General features: G+C 46.9%; 1 protein-coding gene across 2 annotated transcripts in view; it reads left to right on the forward strand.

Annotated features, from left to right (window-relative positions):
* Nucleotides 1-19,263, forward strand: part of P3H2 (prolyl 3-hydroxylase 2) — a 73,148-nt gene extending 53,885 nt beyond the window's left edge. The window contains exons 2-15 of one of the 2 annotated variants that reach the window (XM_057427306.1): nt 3,606-3,752; nt 4,582-4,771; nt 7,516-7,647; nt 8,824-8,966; nt 10,342-10,431; nt 10,905-10,945; nt 11,405-11,499; nt 14,122-14,249; nt 14,845-14,940; nt 15,031-15,181; nt 15,716-15,833; nt 16,337-16,412; nt 17,226-17,366; nt 18,070-19,263. In XM_057427306.1, coding sequence (XP_057283289.1) covers nt 3,606-3,752; nt 4,582-4,771; nt 7,516-7,647; nt 8,824-8,966; nt 10,342-10,431; nt 10,905-10,945; nt 11,405-11,499; nt 14,122-14,249; nt 14,845-14,940; nt 15,031-15,181; nt 15,716-15,833; nt 16,337-16,412; nt 17,226-17,366; nt 18,070-18,162 — 1,641 coding nt within the window. In that variant the 3' untranslated portion in view covers nt 18,163-19,263. Of the gene's footprint in view, nt 1-3,605; nt 3,753-4,581; nt 4,772-7,515; nt 7,648-8,823; nt 8,967-10,341; nt 10,432-10,904; nt 10,946-11,404; nt 11,500-14,121; nt 14,250-14,844; nt 14,941-15,030; nt 15,182-15,489; nt 15,615-15,715; nt 15,834-16,336; nt 16,413-17,225; nt 17,367-18,069 lie in introns of those variants that run through there. The other variant, XR_008974664.1, reaches the window with a different exon arrangement.
* Nucleotides 19,264-19,711: the final 448 nt, after the last annotated feature.

Below are 19,711 nucleotides of genomic sequence, written 5' to 3' on the forward strand. Positions count from 1 at the left end.
CATCAAAATCCCCTTGTGTTACATGCTTGCATATGCTTATGGTCCCTGAGTTGCTTGCCATCTAAATAAACAAAATGATTGCCCTGTAGGAAAAAATGCTATTATTTTTATTGTTATTCATTTAAAACAATGGAAAATCAGGCACAAAGAAAACAAAATGTTTTTTTCCGATGACTGCACAGTAAGATTGTGACAGGGCCAGGAACTGAGTCCAGGTGTCCTGAGTCCCAGCCCAGACCTTTAAAAACCAAAATATCCTGCTCCTTGTGAATTCAAAGTGTTTTGGCTAAAGTTTCCCCAGAGTGTTTCATAATTAATGTCAGTGCTTGACTCTGAATGTGTCTTACCAGTTAGGAATTCGCTTTTGTATACACACATCCACTGAAAATCTCCCCTAAATTTGGCAGCTGTTGGCTTCTTTCTGTTACTTGCATGTTTTTGAGACAAATATGGGACATGACACATTGAAAAGTGTTGAGGTGAAATGTTCTGCTTTGAGTCCACTTAGCAACCCTCAAAGGTCATCTTTGCTATGAAGAGTCAGGAGGACTATACACAGCATGAGCCTTTTTTGAAGGGTGGGAAAGACATTTTCTATTGTATCTAGAAATCAGACTCTTCCTATCTCACAGAAGTGGATGTTATCCAAGAAGAACTAAGCCCATCCTAGGATCTGTGAGAGTTTTTGTCAGCTTTCTGAAAAGGAGCTAGAACCAAAGGAAAATAGAACATCCCACAAGAGGCAATTGCAGCTGTGTCTTCAGGGACCAGTCGCTTGCTGAGATGTATTTGGTCCCTTTTAAGTCTGCACAGACAGGATACTGCCTGTGAATAGACATCTGTGATGTGGCATGGAAGAATGCACTTCTCCTGAGCAGCTCAAATAGTGGCTTAATAGAAGTCCTCTGGATTAGGTCAGCAGCTCATGTGTCTCCAGCAAACTTGTTGCCCCCTCTCAACCTTTCTAATTACCAGCTGCAGTGCCAGTCCCACCTACACTCAGCATGACCTGAAAATTCCCATCATGAGATGCTCTGGTCCATCCTTTATCCTATATCAGATGCTATCCAGCTGTGATGACCTTTTTTGGGATGGGATTACTATGAGACGAGCTTTTTCAAGACGGGATGCATGTTTCTGAATGGGAACGTCTCTTAAAAAAAAAAAATCCACATTGAAGAGGTTTGAGGTTTTTTTGTGTTGAGCTGAAAAAAAAATTACTTACAGTCATTTTGCTTGCCTGGGAAGCCAGGAGGTTATTCTGAAGAGTGGTGTTCCTAGGAAAACTCCAAGAGAAGGACTGGAACCGATGTTGTTTTTGCAGTAAAAGCTGGCTTCCCTGCATGTGTTGCCAGCGCAGAGCTAATCCTGAAAAACTTCTGAAGTTTACACAAGGCAAATTTTTTGCATTTCTGTGGGCATTGCAGCACAGAGGTTCTTTGGTTTCAAAGGGCAGATCTGGGGAGTGGGCTGAGATGCTCTCTGACCAGAGCTTTCATCTTCCTTTTGGGGGTATTCATGTGTGCTTCTTTGGCCAGCTTTGACCTTGCCTTTTAGGGAACCGCACAAGCGATTTTGGCTCTGCTGGAGTGGATCTGGCCCTGCAGCAATGGCTGGGCTTTTCCTCCAGCAGGTCTTCGTGTATCCAGGCACCTGCTTTCAAAATGTCTCCATGCCCCAGCAAGCAATGTGAAAGCACGTCCAGAATGGCTCATCTGATATAAAAGTGCCAGTTTCACAACTCCCCTGGTAATAGTTGTGTGTCTAGTCCCATTCAGTGTCTCCCTAATCAGAATCACACAGGCATCCTGTCAAGCTCAGCCAGGGATTTCGAACAGCCGTGATGTCTCCAGTCACCACCATTTTGACTCATGGTAGCCCCCTTGTTTGTTCTGCAGACTGTGTTTGCACTTGTCCTAATCTAAACAGCCCAGATGAAAGCACTGGGCACTTCTCTGGGGGATACACTGAGTCCCAGGAGGCTAAATACATGTCCCGATGTGCTCTGCATCTTTCAAGCTTCCCTCAACTTTAAGTTGGGCTCCCAATCACTGACATCAATTTTTATTTTTTTTTTTAATGGAAAAAAGTTGTTTTCAGCAGCTTGCTGCATTTCTAATTCCACCTTGTTTTGAGGAAAAGTCAAAGGAAACCCATTACAATAATTTTTTAATATGTGCCTTGGAAATTTTGTTTGAGAGTGGAGATTCAAAAGGCATCGGCTCCTTCCTTCACAGCCAAAACACACACACATCCTCCATGCTGCCCTAAGAGAAGGTTACCTTGCAAAAATAATGCATGTCTTCACCTGTTTTTCCCGAAGTCTTGCCAAGCTTTATGTGCAGTAGGAAAGGAGGCATCATTCTGCCACTTAGACAACTTGGGTATTTTATTAGTGCTGGCAGACAGCTCCGCTTTCCAAATAGGAGCAGATTTGCCGAGTGATTTGGTGTTGGCCTGGGGCTTTCAGGGGGACTCTCCTTTGTCCAGCCAAATCAAACCTGTTACTCTTGCCCCACTCCAGCCGTTCCTGCTCAGAGCAATGTTCAGCATAAAAAAGGAGGTTTTGCTATGCTGTTACTGCAGCCAAGTGCCCTGAGCAAATCCTTTGCATTTTTTCCCTTAGCACTTCATCACTTTCATAAGCCGCTCATGCAACATTGCTATAGGATATATATGTCAGGGCATCCCTCAAGGAGAAGGCCCTGTGATTTCACCCAGATGCCAATCCCACTTGGTTCAATGGGCATTAATGTGTAATTGGATGTGTATTTTAATTTTTAAAATGGTTGCAAACACTTCTGCTGAGGTAACAAGCCACCTGCTGAGGAGGTGGCTGCTCAGATGACTGACAGTTCAATCACATCTCTAAGGATAAACATAGGTCAGAGATTAAACTAGTTACTATATGCCTGGCTGGTTTTTCAGTTCTCATCATTTTGCCATTTGGGTTGTCTTATGGGTACACGTGCAGATTTCTGCATGTGAGCTGCTGTACTATGACAGCAGCATAGCGTAAGTATGCCTAAGCTCACTGGCTCTCGTGCCTCAGGAGCCTAGAAGTAGTGGCACAGGGTTGAGGCTGAATTTTGCTATCAAGGAGTACTTGGACATAGCCTTGCCAAGGCTGGCATTAGCCTGATTCTGGCTAACAAGCTTGGGTGAGCCTGCTCAGACTGCAGACCGATCCCAGTGGCCTGACTGCATCTTGCTGATAGTCAGTGATGGTAGCTTCCTTTCAGGAACAAGTGCATTAACCATGGAAGCGGCCCCTCTCTCTCCTGATAAGTCATGCAGATGTTTCACCTGAACATCTGTCCTGCTCCTGTCCAGCAGCTGCTGTGGGTGTGTTTAGCCCTAGCATTTTTGTCTGTTTGTGAAGCTCTATCCAGGGTGAAACTGATTCTGTCTCAGTTCTGAACCTCTAAATCCAAAGTAACTTGATGCAGCTTCTGTATACAGGTTTTCATTGACTATCCCATTACTGCCCAGACCAGTGGTGTCAAAAGGGTGTCAGAGATAAAGGTGTCAGAAGGTGTGGCATAAACTGCTGTGTTCACTATCCTACATCACAGATTCACTTGATCTTTCTTATCTTGTTACAGCTGAACAAGCTCGAGGAGGCAGCAAATGCAGCTCACACCTTCTTCATGGCAAACCCTGAGCACATGGAGGTACAGCAGGACATTGAAAACTACAAGAGCACAGCAGGGAAGGTCAGCTTGATTGACCGGGAGGCCAAGCAGCACATGGTGAGTCTGAGCTAAAGAGGTGCCTGGGTTAAGTGTCAGGCAGCATGGAGAGAGGAGATGTAGGAGATTAAGAGAGCACCATCTTTGAATGGGGAGATTCTTACCAAGGTCCATATTACAGTACAGGAAAACAAACTCTCCCTTTCCGAGCTCTCTTTAAGTCAAGCCAGCTCCTTCTTTTTCAAGGCACACTGTTCTGTTCCTCCCTTCAGGGAACTCCGTGGTCATCCATGGCTGTGGATCTTTTGAGCTGGGTTCTCCCACCTGGGCAGGATATGTGCTTGTGGCTTTGCTGGTGAGGGTGCAGGGTGTCAGGCAGGAGAGTGGCATCTATTTCCACCTCCCCAAAGTGAAAGCCCAGCACAAATGCCAGGGCTGCCCCCAGCTTTGTGATTTCTCACAACAGAAGGAAGCAGGAGTGGCTCTTTTTGTGTAATTAATGGAGGTGCTCTGTAGGGGCTATTCTAAGAGATGTGCCTGGGTCAAGATCAGTCTTTTCCTTTGGCATCCAGTGTGATTGCTGGGTAGGAGGATAAAAACTAAGAAATGTTTTTTCAAATAATGCATAATCTAGAGGTGGCACTGAGGTTTCCCTAAGTATGTAGGAGTTCAGAAGAGCATTTAGGCAGGTTAACAAGGTCCCACGGGTCCAAAAGTCCATTGATGGCTTAAACATGGTTTGGTGCAACCGCTTGTGTCTAGTACTTGGAGATTATTCTGTCTCTGCCTGCTTGTTTTGAGAAGCACCTGCAGTTGGCAAGGGCAGGATGCTGTGGTCCAAGCAGCATAGCTCACTCATGGTCTTGTCTTCTGCCTACCTACTTTGCAGGAAGACTACAGTGCTGGGGTAAAGCACTATGACAAGGAGGAGTATGAGCTGGCCATTGACTTCTTGGAGAGTGCATTGAAAGGGTACTACTCCGAGGACGAAGATTGCCAGATTATGTGTGAGGGACCACAGAGATTTGAGGAGCATGAGTACCTGGAATATAAGGCTGGCCTCTACGAAGCTATTGCAGGTGAGATCTTTTTGCATCTTTAGTGTTCTCAGCCTTGGCCCTGGAATATGTTTGAGTTTGGGCCTTTGGCTAGATTTGGTGAAGTGTCTTCCCTTCCATTACTGCTGCTGGTAAGTAATGCTGAAGGAGGCACTTGGAAAGCCAGAAAATGCAAATCCAGAGGACAGGGAACTAGAACATCTCATTTTGGTCCTGAATAAGAGCTGGGCCAGAAAAATTGCATTTCCAGATGTGTGGAGCACTTGCAGCTGTCCGTAAGAGCTGGAAGTATAGGTGCTTTAACATAAACTGCCTCCATTTCCCCTGTACACAGTCTCACATACCTCACTGAAATCTAGATATTGCTGGCCTCTGTTTTTATTTTCGCTGTTTTTCAATGCATATGAAGAGAGCAGCAGAATCTTCTTGGTCATACTCCAGATGACCAGGAAAGTTGCCAAAAAGACTCCCAACATAGATTTCCTCTCTATCCAAACGCATGGATTTGTCATTAGCGGAGGCCCACCTAATTATGATCATGACTGAATTCTCTGGAGAGAATTGAACATTGCTGTGTAATCTTCAGATTTGCATGTGTGGCTCTGAGCCAGAGGGGATTAAAACAGTTCATTCACAGCAGAAATGAGATTACATTTAATTAGTCGTAAGGAAAGAAGAGCAATAAATTAAAATTTGATGACAGGAATCTTATTTCTCTATCTGCTCATGGCCTTGGAGTTACATCAAGCTCTGCAGTTTTCCTTCTTGTGTGTAAAATAATTCATTTGTTTGCAAACTGTTTTTCAGCTTTGCCTAATTTTTGCTTGTGTCAAGGCAGGAAATCTAATTGAAACAATCAAGATGAGAAATCACCAACATACCGGATGGGAAGCTGCCTTTGTTGGGTTTACTTACCCATGCAGAAAATCTCAGAAGTGTTGTAAGGGTTGACCTGGTACCAGTGTATCTGGCAGCTGGTCATGCCTGCTTTTAAAGCCATAACCAGGACACCAAGTGCCATATCAAGCCTTCCAAGAGATCAGCCTTTATTGGCAAAGAAAACCCACCTTCCTTCTCACTGAAAGCTGCTGTTCATCAAACAGGTCTCTGTTAAATTGCTTCTGTGCTGTACAAGTCTGCTGCTCCAGTGCGCAGAGAAGATATTTCTGTGCCGGAGCACAGATACGGGCATGGTGTGGTGGTCATCAACCCAACACATTACTTGGGATAGAGAACAAGCCGGTTGGTCTCTGCAAGTGCTGTGTCTTGGTTTGGCCAAATATGCCTGGGAATAACAACTCCAAATCCCACGGCCATTAAGGCACCCAAAGAAGCAGGGAAGTGAGGGCACACAGAGGTACATAAGATACATAATGCAACTAAGTGGTTCTTTACAGGACAACATAATCCAGAGTTAACTCCTGGGTCCAGGGCAGTCAGACCCAGATGTTTCAGAAGGGAGTAGGAACACTAATACAACAAGAAAAGAGAGTGTAAGTTTCTTCAAAACTAATTTGTCTTTTCAATTCCAAGCTGATTTGCAGTGCTGCTGTGTGGGGTTCACCTCTCCACCATAGGGACTGCTGCATTTCAGTGAATTGATTCCTGTCTATATAGGCAGTTTCAAGGGCACCTTGACAGTACCAAGAAAAAGCAGTGCTTCTCAGTGATAGATTATTTCAGGTCTAGGATGCTTAAATAGGTTTAAATTACAACAACTTTATTTATGTCCTTTTCCTGCTTGCTTTTCCTAATGTAATACCCTGGATGTGTATGGTAAATCAGGTAACTTACCCAGACTACCCGCCCAGAGCAAATGGGGACTGTTCTGAATTGCCACTTGGTTTCATTGCAAATTCCTCAGGCTGTTTTCTTGGCTGCTTTGAGGAATGCTTTAGTAGCTGAGCACACTTCTTTTTTTTTTTAAGCCCATGTTTGTTTCTTAAGGTTTTTAGTGGTGTACGAAGACAGAACAAGTAAAGTCCATTTGTAAGTATATTGCAGCAAAGACTCCAAACTGGAATCAGATGTCAGCATTGGCTTTGAAATTGTACAGCTGATACAATGCCTATATTGTGGACTTCCACCAATTAAGAAATTTTGGTAATGGCAGATGTTTACCACGTGTTTGTTTTTCCCTGGGAGATCTCTCATCTTTGAGAAACAGCAAAAGGGGATATTTACACCTTAGACCTTTCAGACTTGAGTTGCAAGTGCCTTGCTTTGCCATGCTTGAAAAGCTGAACCAACCCCTCTCATTTAAGCCTCCCTGTGCGCTTAGGAACTTTCTTGCTGCAGAAAGGAGACGATTAAAGATGAGCTGAAGTAAGGGAGAGTGAGGATGGCTTTCATGTGGCAGCACGTGTGTCCATCCTGTCCTCCTGTCTCTGCTTGCTCTGTGGGTGTCCTCACCTTTGGTTTGGCTTTTGGGGTTGAAGAGCTACCTGGCACCTGCACGTCCTTGCACCCATCCGTCTTTCCTGGGATGAAGCAGCAGCTCCTGGAACACAAAAGAGATGCTCAAGCTCCCTCTACAGTTGACAGAAGGAGAAAGACATTTCTCAAAGGGGGCAAAAGTGTGACTGCAACTCTCCGTTGGCTTTGGAAAAGAGCCTGAGCTCTTTAGGTGTGCAGTCACCTGCTGGACCAGAGCAGCCCAAGTTGCACGTCCTTCAGCCAGGGATATTTAACCTCTCTCTGTCCTCGTCTCAGCACCTTCACCATCCTTCTCACTTCAGTCTGTTTTCTCCCCCTTTTCTTGGCAGATCACTACATGCAAGTCCTGGCCTGCAAACATGACTGTGTCAGAGAACTCGCCACACGTTCTGGCCGAATCTCACCCATTGAAAATTTCCTTCCCCTCCATTATGACTACTTGCAGTTTGCCTATTACAGAGGTAAAGGCTGTCTTTCTGTTCCTCATAGTGCTTTCAGAGTTTTGTTACCTTTTATGCAAGTTTGAATTGTTTTATGGGGAAATCAGGGTATTACTACATGATGTTCAAATTACTGTGATGCAGTGGCATGGTCTGAAAGAGTCAGTAAGGAAAGGACATTGGAAATTTGCTCTTCAAATATCAGGTTGACTGAAATGCAATTAAGCATTTCTGTAAAAGTGTTTAAAGTCATCAGACAGGTTTTAAAAGTCCAACCTTTAATTTAAACATTCTTATTCTTTAAATAATGAATGCTTTTTTAGGGTTGTTTCATTTGCCTTTGACATTAAAGTTCTGGGGGTTTATATGTTTCACATTATCTGAAACCAACGGATGCATTTTCTAAGTTATTATATTTATAGATAGATACACAAGTTAGGACAAGCTTATTCCAAGATGCCAATTTTTACTGATTACCAAATATTTTAAGATTCACAGTAAAGCTGCAGGAGTTAGCTACATTGCAAATATCAGGAGCTGGCAGTGCTATAATATACTGCCAGCTGTGTGGTCCTGTATGGTGTTCTATTGTGTCCTGTTACATAGAAAAAAAAAAAATTCAGCAGAATTCTGCTATCTCAGGCTTCTGCTAGGAGTTCTTTCCCGAAAAGGGCAGAATGAGTGAGGGGCAGAACTGCTACTTAAACATAAAGCTTCTTCATTCATCCATGCAATGGGAAGAAAGCTGGAGGAGTCAGAAGCATTTTGTGCGTGGTGTACAGGCTTTTTTATTCCTCTGCCCAGTTAGAGGTTTAATGTGGTGGGTAAACTGCCCCAGAGCCCTGAAAGATGCTGCACAGAAGAGAAGCAGTTTGCTGCTGGACAGCATCCACATTCTGCCTGTCCATTTGTATCCAATTTGGATCCCGTCTGACCTCTGCTTGACCACAGAGAAGTTGTGTGTCTGTACCTCAGTTTCCCTGCTGGTGAAATGGAGCAGTTAAGACAAATTTGCATCAAAAGAGCCTTGTAAAGCATGGGGCTCACCCTTCAGCTGATGGAGAGCTCAAGCTATGCCTTCCCTCTCTGCAGCTGCCCTCTTCAGCTCTGCCCTGCCATGCTCCTTGTGAGCCCCCAGCACTACTGGCAGGGCTGTTTCCTCCTCTGCCCCCCGATAATGATTGTGTTGTCTCTCAGTTGGTGACTACATAAAAGCCCTGGAGTGTGCCAAGTCCTACCTCCTCTTCCACCCGGATGATGAAGATGTCTTGGAGAATGCAAGTTATTACGAGGGTCTCTTGGAAGGTACAATGGATCCAAACACTGTGAAACCCAGAAAGGTAAGAGTGAGTGTCACCTAGGAGCCTAGGTGGGAAGCTTTAACAAAAGCTTCAGTTGGAAATAAAAGCAGCTTGGCAGCTTTCCCAAAGTGGGACCACGTTGAAAAAGATGTGGAGATGCTGAACTAGCTGGCAAAGCTAATTGTCAGGATGTGAGTTCAGAGCCACTAGTGTAGGGGAGAAACTGGAGGGTAGGATCTTCTTTAAATGGGGACTTCAGCTCAGCAAAGCCCAAGCAAGGGCAGGGAGGGCGATGACCGAGTGCCTCAGAAACATAAACCCTCCTCTGGTTCAGTGCTCCAGGGGAGATGCAGAGGAGGAATGCAATGAAGCACTGAGCAAAGGGTAACCTTTGTTAAGAGAGGGATGAGAAATATTTTCCCAAGGGAAGGCTGGGATGTCAATGTTACTCTTAAGTCACTGAGGTTGGAGTTCAGCTCTCAGCCTGCTTTGTGGGAAGTAGCTTTGCTATTGCAGGGTTAGGCTGGGGTCAAATAACCAAACAGTATGTGTTCAGTCACCCAGTGGGACAGTCTTCTTCTGTCAGGGCAACCTTTATCTGTGGCCCTGGGGCTGCCTCTCTCACAATAAAGAAAAGGAGAAGTTCCTCCCATCCCATCACAGTTGTGAGGGGGCTCGTTCCCCTTATGCCATAAGCAGAGGGTAGGGAGGAATTGGATTTTTCATTCCCTTGCGAATTCCTTGATTTCCAGGAAAATCAAGGTGAATTTGGTAAAACACTAAAAAAGGAAAATGATGAAGAAGAAAACTAGAACAGTTACTGTTTCTTCTCACAAAGTGAGTCTAGGAAAAACCTAAACTTGACAAAAACATGTCATTGTTTTCAGTGCTCTGAAGTTTTCTGTTAAAAAAAAAAAATGATCTGTTTTTTGCTTTCCAAAGTAATTTTCTAGGAGAAACCCGAGTGTTTTGTTTAGAATAATTTAATTCAAAAAAGAAGCCCTCTGATGGGCGCTTTTCAGCTGTTTGTGCTTTGTGGTCCCTGTGTGAGTACCCTGAGCCCACCCCAGGCTGTGATGCTGCAGTTCAACCACCACCAGGCTCTGCTGGCTGCTTCATGAGCTCTGCATCGCATGTGAAGAACCAAGGCACAGCCCAACCAGAGTCCCTGCTTTGCCATGTATTTTGGGGGTGCAAGCTTCCCAGATGAGCTGCTGAACACCTCCACTTGTGCAATGTAATGAGTGGCTCAGCTCTGTGTCTTTGGTTGCTTGAAAGCATGACCCAATCATCCCTCACCCCATAGGAATCTGCAGTGTTGCGTGAAAAACAAACCCCTCTTGAAGTATAGGTGTATTGTCTGTGTCTTGTGAAAGGACGTGGGCAAATACTCCTCTTTTCCTTTTCTTTTCAGGAAGCAAAAATGCTACTGAGGCGCCATAAGCTGGAGTCTCATCTTTTGCAAGTGGCTGCGGCCGGCCTTGGATACACCTACACAGAGCCGGTAATTCCTGGGTCTGCTATAGCGAGGACCTCCAGGAGTTCACAGCTATAGGACCACTTCCCCCCTCCCTTTTCTTAAAAAGCAAGTCCCGTGTAGGTGATTCAAGCTGGGTCTTGGCTTGGTTTGTTCCCTATGGGAAAATGTTGATAGCAAAGCAAGGAAGGCAACCATTCCCAGGATGAAGGAAATGCAGACACAGCCTAGTCTGGCTCTCAGTCACTGTCACGGTGGTTGGGTGGGATAGAGAAGGCTGGGCAAGCTGGATTCCCTCTGCATTTGTTCATATGATTCCAGGTTGGGTTGGGGTTGCATTTTCAATCTGGTGACCCCAGGCAATTGCTCAAAGTTGTGTTAGATCTATACCAGAGAGGCTGGCTGATGTCAGGGAGACTGGGAGTGAGGCAGAGCAGGTAGCTGCCTGGCTTCATCTGGAGCATTAATTTAAGAAGCATGACCTCTCTTTTTTCCTGCAGAACTACTGGAACAGGTATGGCGCCCGCCAGGATGAGCACAGGTGAGCCACCACTTACCCCAGCTAAGCCTGTTGCTTCACCAGCCCCTGCAGTTGGGATGACCCACAGTAGGGTACAAGCCTGCCACTTAATGCGTGCTGCCCATCCAGCCCAGCACACCACCATGGCTGATAATTACAAACTTTCCACAAGCACCTTATTTTAGCTGAGTGCCTCCAAACCATTCTAGAGGGAACTTGGTCAATGAGTCAAGTGGTGCTGTTCATGTTTGTTAGTGTCTGTGCTTTACTGGTGGAAACTGTTGTTCCCATTACCAGAAAAACACTGTTTTTCATGGACAGGGTGAAAACTTCTACAGGTATGGTTGTGACATTTGCACAATGTACCGATTTGTCCAATTTTTTAACGTATTGGTTTCCAAAGGGTGCCAAACTGCAGTTCCCAGAAACTGGAGACCTCTGGCCCAAGTCATGATGTTCTTCATTTCTCTTGTTCCTCAGTGTCCCATCAAGTATTAGCAGTGAACCAGAGGAAAGGCCTAGGCTATTCCTGGCAAAGAAACCCATGCCAAAATCAGATCGAGAGTTGAAGGAGGGTAAGTCTGATGAATATGTTTCAACAAAATCAGAAGTTATTTTCCTGTTGGTGGAGACTGCAGACTGCAAAGGTTGGCTGCTGGGCAATGAGGGCAAATTCTGCCTGAGGGAGTTGAAATTTTATTTAAGACACAAAGAATTCCTCAATGATGCCACAGCATTTCTGGGTCTGTGGATCCCACCATCATTGCTCTGCTTTTGGACTTGCTTTTCCCACCTGCTGAGCTACTGGTTACAGAGCCCTCAGATGTGGAGCTGGGAGGCTGTGTCCTCCTCACTGTGGGGAAGGTGGCATCAGCAAACAGTATTTTTTCCTTTAGGTGTTTCTAAGATTAAAATGCTCCCTCTTATCCAGGCTGAAGAAGGACTGATGCTGGAGGCATTAAGTTTTGGGAAGTCTGGTCATGATGCTTTGCTGAATGTGCTGGATCAAAGCATATTAGCAACCATTTCTGTTTGCAGACTGGCTTGTGATGTCTTGGCTTACATCAAATCACTCGGTTTTAAGGGTTGTCAGCAGACGTTTCAACGAATTTCAGCACATTTTCAGGAACCACAGAAAATACCATAACAAGATTTCTCCCATAACAATTTTGAAAAATCATATTGTAGCCAAATACCAAAGAATGCTCCTCACTGCAAAACAATGGGTCTCCAGCCAGGAGGTGTCCTGTGTCTCTAGTGGGTTAGCTCCACAGAAGCAGGCAATTAAATCTCCCTATAATGCAATGGATGGTTGTGCTTTTTCTGGGGAATTTAACAGCTTTCCATGGCCCAAGTTATCTCCAGCTGCTGAGTGTCATGTTCAAAGTATCGTTATCCCTTCTTTAGCCATACATAAAATAGGCAAATATCACAGGAGCTGGTTGAGTTACATTTGGTTTTGGCCTGTTTGCCTTCCATAATGAAATAATTTCAGAGTGTGTCTTTCTCTGTTGTTTCTTCTCTCTATGCTTTTATTCTGGTTTAGCTGCAGAATGTTTTCAAGTTTGCAAAGAAAACTGAAACTATTTAAAACGAGAATGGTATTTTTGTTCATGCAGCTGCTTCCTTTCTCTCTTGTCTTTTTTTCTTTCTCTCTTTTCACTTGGAAAAAAGAAAAGGCCAAAAGAGAAAAAGAAAAGTCCATTTTAATGTTGTACTCCTCCTCTTCTGTGCTTCTCTCTTTCCTCCCCTTCCTCCTTTCTACCAATTCCTTTACTCCCAAAAGAGCAAAGAATTTCCCGGTTTCTTTGTGGTGTTTTCCACAGAGCTACACACAGGAAATAGGACTCTCTGCTGGTGCTTAGAGGCGGTGGAGATGTGGAAGGCAGCCAGGAGCACACTGCCGGTATGGGACAAGGGTTCAGTGTTCATGGCACAGGGCAACCCCTGCTAGTTCCCTGGGAGGAACAAAGGAGCTGGGGAAGTGGTGAGTGATGGCTTCCAGGTTCATCCCTCATGTGCCTACGGCTGAGGAAGAGCAACATCCGAGCTGGAAAACTCAGCCTGGGTTGGAGTGTGCCAGGAGTCTAGATTTCAGAGTCTTGTTTCTGATCCAGCTGCATTTATAATAAATGCTATTATTGAGCAACAAGAACAGCAAAGTGAACATGAGGAGACCTAACTCTTCAAAAATAAAGTCATGGGCTAGTGGCAGGGCTCTGCCCTCAGGGTTATATGTCCTCCATAGGCCAAGGAGACCTTCCAAAAACAGAGTGTGCCCCAACAGACAAAGAAAGTAGCAATTATAAAAGCAGCATAACAGAAGTTTCCTTGTGCCACATGGTGAGAGGAGATCTGTGATTCTGTTTCCTCTATTTTATTGTGGTTCTGTGACAAGAGAAAATTTTCCCCACAATTTAGATGCATTTCACCTTCCTCCTGGACAAACATCTGGTTTAGGTTTTTATTGTTGCCATCTCTTTCATTCTCTTTCTTTAAGGAGATCAGGGGCAGAGGCTTCAGAAGATGGTGATTTAGTGTCCTCACCATGTTTTTGTGATCAGGCAAATTTTAATGGGATGGATCCAAACTTCATATAAAAAGCTAATCTCTCTCTTGCCATGGCAGCTCCTTTGCAGAGAAAGATTGTCCTCAGGATCTTCCAGTTCACCCATTCCCAGCCCCTGTTTTGGTGGAGAGCAAGCGATACTTGCTGCAAGCTCAGCACCACACTAGCTTTCCTATGTGTGCAAAAGACAAAAAACCCACTGATGACAATTGCAGAAAGTGGTTTTGCATGCCAAGCTGGCAAGATCCACACAGCACAAATGCAATGGAAACAGCTTTCGTTGATGTTGGCTGCTGGCAGGTGAGCCAAGTTAGCTGATGTTCGTGTCTCTCATTGTGTCCCATCAGGTTTTGGCATTTTTAGGCCGTGGTCCTTGCATTTGCAAGGAAGGTAACGAGAAGGTGGAAAATGCTGATGCTCTTGCAGCAGATTGATTTCATCAGCAGGTGTTTCCATTGCTTCTATTTCTTTTTGTTGGTGATGTGAGGCCAAACTCTGCTCTCTGCTGTGAATTTCTTTCCCTGGCAGCACATCCAGGTGACTTCAGCTGGCCCTCAGCCACAGTACAAGATGTCAATGAGGCCAGGGCATGTTCACCAGGGTTGTTTTATATCTCTGTTTCCATCAGGGGGTCCACTTCTCTACAGCCATGTAAAGTTTGTCTACAACTCGCAGCAGCTGAATGGTACTCAGCGAGTTCTACTGGATAATGTCATCTCAGAGGAGCAGTGCCGAGAACTTCACAGGGTGGCCAGTGTGAGTAGGTGTTGTCCCTGGGGGGGACATGACTGTCACGTGGGCTGAGCGCCTGATGCTCTCCCCAGCATCTGACCTGTGAGGGCTAAATGTGTGATCAGCCACTGGAAAAGACCCAAGTTCATACCTTACTCTTTAGTGTTAGAACTGGTGCCAGGATGCCTGTGGAGAGCAGTCAGATGCTTGTCCCCATAACACATCCATGTAAGTGCATGGAAGCCACTTCTTTGGGCCATTCTTAGAAATATGCTGCAAGACAGACCCTGTGCAGAAATAGCTCTCTGACCCATGTTATATACAACCCCAAAGGATGTCCATCCACAAAGCCTAGTTGAGCCTTCTCATTCATCATTAGCTGAACCTGGGAAGGGACTGAGGGTGCCTGAATATCCCCAGCAGGGAGATGGTTGTCTATTTTCCAGTATCTCAGAACAGACCATGTTTATGGATAACTGCAGTGCCTTCCCACCTAACTCACCTGTCCTGATGAATGCAGCCTTGGGATATTCGGGGAAGAGAGTGCCAGTTGCTTCCATTGCAGCTCCTCCTCTTCCGGGGAACCAGTTCATGCCTCACCTGTGGTCGTGTCTTTCAGGGGATCATGTTGGCTGGAGATGGTTACAGGGGCAAAACCTCTCCCCACACCCCAAATGAGAGATTTGAAGGAGCCACAGTCCTCAAAGCCCTCAAGGTACAGCTCCGTCCTCCTACTCCTCTCCCATGCCCTCCCTCCCAGCTGGTGCATGACGTTGACCCTCTCTCACCCTTTCTCCTTGCTCAGTATGGCTACGAGGGCCGTGTCCCATTGAAAAGTGCCCGGCTCTTCTACGACATCAGCGAGAAGGCTCGCAGGATTGTCGAGTCCTACTTCATGCTGAACTCCACGCTCTACTTCTCCTACACCCACCTGGTGTGCCGCACTGCTCTCTCTGGTGAGGGTCTGGGAGGCCAGCAGGACAGCAGAGCTGGGGGGACAGGAGGGGGTCAGCTCCCCACAGGGGTTTACAAGTGAGGGCCCAACAACCCTGAGAGCAGCTTTGTTTTGCCTGGTGCTTAAACTGGTGGCCAAGGGCTGGGTAAAGTCACTGTCCCTGTAGCAGCAAAGGGTGGGCACTGCTGTCCCAAAGGAGGTAATTTCTGGGATGTCTCTTGTTTTTCATGTCTCCAACTCTTCCTCTTTTGTCTTCCCTCTTCTCTTGCCTCTTCTCATCATCTGTTTTCCTTTCCATCCCATGCCCAGCTCTCCATCTCACTTCCCCACAGTAAGGAACAAGCAGAGTTGTGCATATCTGAGTCCTCAGATGTTGCCTTTTCTCTCCAGCCTTTTCTCTCCTCTTCTCACCTGTGAACACCACCCAGAGTGGGGTAGGGGCAGGCTCCCACCCCATGATAGATCCCACAGAGCATGACATTTCCATCTCATCCACCCCTTCTCCTCCCTCCTTCCTCCACATGGTCCTGCCTAGGCCAGCAGGAGAGGAGGAACGACCTGAGCCACCCCATCCATGCTGACAACTGTCTCTTGGACCCTGAGGCCAACGAGTGCTGGAAAGAGCCTCCTGCTTACACCTTCCGGGATTACAGGTAGGAAGGAAGGGGAAGCTGCTCTCAAGGGCTCCCAGGGCCCCTCCCCATGGTAGGGCATCTTGCTTCACGGACCTAAAACTGGTACATCCCAACCATGGCAGAAGTAAGATCCAACAGGTAGTTTCTGGTGGCAGCAAGCATCATGGGTAAAGTTCAAGCTGAGTTTAACTGTTAACAGCTGTGATATTTTAGGGTTGGGAGATCCCACCTGTGGCCCACAGAACTGTGTCTCTGCCAGGTATATTTGGTGCAAAATGGGAGGGTGGGAGCTCGTGGGACCTAGGGGATATTGTGGGAATTGTTCCCTAGCCAAGGTGAGATCTGCTGTTTCTTAGCTCTGGCTCCAAACTGGGGGTAGCCCAGGTAGCCCCAACCAGCTCCTCAGTGGGACTGCTACCCATGTCTTGATGGAGCAGTATGGGATCTGCCCCAGAGGTGGGGGTCAGCCTTGAGCCCTCCCCACTGCTCCCCTCACAGGGTTCCCCCGCTTCCTTCCCCAGTGCCCTCCTGTACATGAATGCAGATTTTGAAGGAGGCGAGTTCATTTTCACTGAGATGGATGCCAAAACTGTGACGGTAAGTCAGTGCTGTGGAACAAATGCTTCTCCTCAGAAGCCCATGCTCAGGAGCTCTGGGCTTCCCTGGGTAGCCTATGGCTCCTACCTTGCAAAGAGTCTATACAAAATCCTGCTAGCAGAGATACCAGATCTTCTCTTCCCTTCCCAGAGGCTGCTTGAGCAGGAAACCTGAGATGAGGGGGTTGCACCACCCCTGCACAGGCAGAGGGATGGCTGATAGTTATCCCTGCCTGGAGGACTGCTGAGCCCCAGCCACATCTCATGGCCAAACGTGAGGTGATGCCCTCATACATACACAGTGACTGACTCTGGTCTCTTTCATAGGAGACACCCCCCTCCATTGTTAGATAGAGGGTCTGGGCACCATGCTGTGGCTCTGCAATTCAGTAGATGCCGGAGGGTAGATTGCATCTCCATATGCCTGAGGGTTGATTTGGTTGCACTTCTGCTCCTGAGGTCCTGCAGGTCACCTCTTGTGGATTCAGCAGAGGAAAAAAAAGAGGTGTTTCAAAGCCCTTGGCAGGGTTAGCCTGAACCTTTCTGGAGTTATGCCATGGACCTGTTTGCTGTAGGTGGTCACCTGTAGGCTTTGCAAGGACTCCATGCTACCATCTCCTTTCTGCACGATGTCTGTGCAGTAGGACTAAGCCTCACACCTCCCTGTTTACCCCAGCAGCAACTCACTGGGTTCTGGGGTGATGCAGAGATGCCCAGTAAGATCTCAGACCCTGGACCACTGCAAGCCCAGACATAGCCAGTGTGTGCAGCTGTGCTGCTCCTTGCTACACTGGTATTCCTTGTTTTCTCACAGGCCTCCATCAAGCCCAAGTGTGGGCGAATGATCAGCTTCTCATCAGGCGGTGAGAACCCCCATGGGGTGAAGGCAGTTACCAAAGGCCAGCGGTGTGCTGTGGCTCTCTGGTTCACTTTGGACCCACTTTACAGAGAGTTGGTGAGTACCTCCATCATGATTTAAGGGGAGCTGGGGGGTATTCAGCATCCCAAAGGAACCAGGGCTACCTTCAACCTCCAGTTCCAGCACATTGCACCCCCCACAGTAGCATTCCCATTCGCTGCACTATGGGGACATGAGCTGGTGGTACAGGAACCAAATGGTTTTCCCTGCTGGCCATGCTCTTGGGCACCTATCACCCTGATCCTGTGGGGTGCAGGGCTGGCCTGAGGTGCCGAGTGGAGTTCAGGATGGCTGTGTAGGGCTGGGCTGGACGTTTCTGACACCTAGTGGCAATAACTTGATGAACGGGGAAGTCCTCCACAGCCCTTCACAGCTCAGAGGCAGGGCTGATGGCTGCTGCCAGGTCCTCAAAGATAGTTTGGCAGCCTGTAGTCCATTGGACTGGGCATCCAGATGCCTTGGAAGATCTGGACTGTAGTGCCTTGCAGCAGGCAACCTCCAAATTCTTCCCCGAGCCACTGTGGCCCCTGGAGGAAGAAGGGTGATTGGATATTGAGGTGCAAAGCGATTTGATTAATTTTGTCCAGCAAATGCCTAGGCTGTTCCCTGCCCTCACAACTACACAGCTGGTCCTTGGATGAACTTCTTGCTGTGGGTCCTTCCAGCAGGCTGAGCAGTGCTGAATAAGCTGAGAGCAGACACTAAAATGCTGCTGCTATGGTTTCTTCCCCTCTTGCAGGAGCGAATTCAGGCAGATGAAGTGATCGCGATGTTGGACCAGGAGCATCTAGGACCCAGTGAAATGAACATCAACCCAAAGGATGAGCTATGAACTAGGCCAAAGACTTTTTATATTAAATATTTATTTAATATTGTTAATCTTATTAGAACCCTTCTATTTTTGTACAGAGATGCTGTATAAATTAACAGGTTAATATGATTGTGGAGTTTCAGGAATGCCTCTTCTGTGTTTAGCGCAGCTCTTGCTGAGACCTCTCATGCCTGTACCAGCATCTCCTGCTGGGGCTGGTTGCCTCCAGCATCCCATGTTCTTCTCTAGCACTTCTCAGGATTTATTCAACCCCACTGTATCCCTTTGGAGAACCTCTTTTTGGGGGGGAGGGGGTTTCTTTTTCCTTCCTCAATCAGAAATAGCTGCTTCTCTTCAGCTTCTGCTAGAGAAATGTCTCAGGTGTGCTAACTGACCAGTCTTCCTGCCCCTGCTAAGTGCTGGCTGAAGACCTGGGCAGTGCTGGGGCACAGGTTAGTTATGGTTGTCCTTTCCATCTTGGATCCCTTCACCATTTGAAATACGCTTTTTAGGGAAAAAAAAAAAAAACAAAGGAAAACCTAAGTCCTAGCAAAATGCATATCTCTCTGTAGCCATGCAATGCTGGTGTTTGGTATTAATTCTGAGCAAAGCTTCCAGAAAGCATCTGCGGGGCAGAGGCATAAGCTGTGCACAGGCATGAAGGGGTTTGACTTGCAGTGGACTCTGGTGGAATAGGGCCTGTTGCTTGTGTTCTCTCCCTTCTCTTGCTAATAGCCTGGGATGCATGAAAGGAACTCCCCTTTTCAAAACAGCCAGAGGAAGTCTGGGGGGAAGAATGGGAGGGCAGTTGGAGAACGGAGACACATTACATTGTGCCTCTGTCTGCACCATGCTATTGCATCCAAGGTTTGATTCCTACATGCTGCAAGTTCAGCATGAGTTTGTGCTGCCATCCCCTTACAACCATGTCTGCCCAAGTGCATCCTGCAGAGCTGTCCTTCCAAGCAGCGGGGTGCATCCCCTGCCCTCCTGGAGGCTGCAGGGATCCCACCAGCTGGTCCTCTGTCAGGAGGGAATGCCTTTTGTAATTGGTTTGCTGCTGTGGTGGTTAGCCAGGGCTGTGTCTAAATCCAGAGGAAATAAACTAAACATGATGTCTGTGCCTGTCTTTGACTTTCTTTAGCCAAATATTAGAAGGGAAGAGCAGGGGGTGTGTGTTTTATCTCATGGTGGTGTCTCTCCTTTTAGGGTTTCCTGCCCCAGGCTCTAAAGCAAGACCCTGCATTTTGGAACAGGCACGGGGGGTAGCCTGGACAGGATCAAATTTGTGTGTGTACATTTGGCTGCCTGTCCATCCCCTTTGCTCTGTATCCAGTTACCTGTTAACTTAGGTACCATTGGCAAGCTTTGGGTAATTTGGAGAGCAGGAGGAGGATGTTACAGCCCCTGTGTGCTGCTGGGATGTGCAGGAGGCTGGGGAGCAAAATGGGGTGCCAGCTGGCTTCTGGTGAAACAACAGCTTTGGTGGAGAACGGTGTCTTGCACCAGGCAAGGTGCTTAAACTGGTGGTCAAGAAGGAAAGGAGCCTCAGAAGGATGCAACATTTCAC

Source organism: Pezoporus wallicus, unplaced genomic scaffold, assembly GCF_028554395.1.
Source record: "Pezoporus wallicus isolate ANWC-B61680 ecotype Strahan unplaced genomic scaffold, APGP_CSIRO_Pwel_v1 scaffold_7107, whole genome shotgun sequence".
In the NCBI taxonomy this organism is placed as follows: Eukaryota; Metazoa; Chordata; class Aves; order Psittaciformes; family Psittacidae; genus Pezoporus; species Pezoporus wallicus.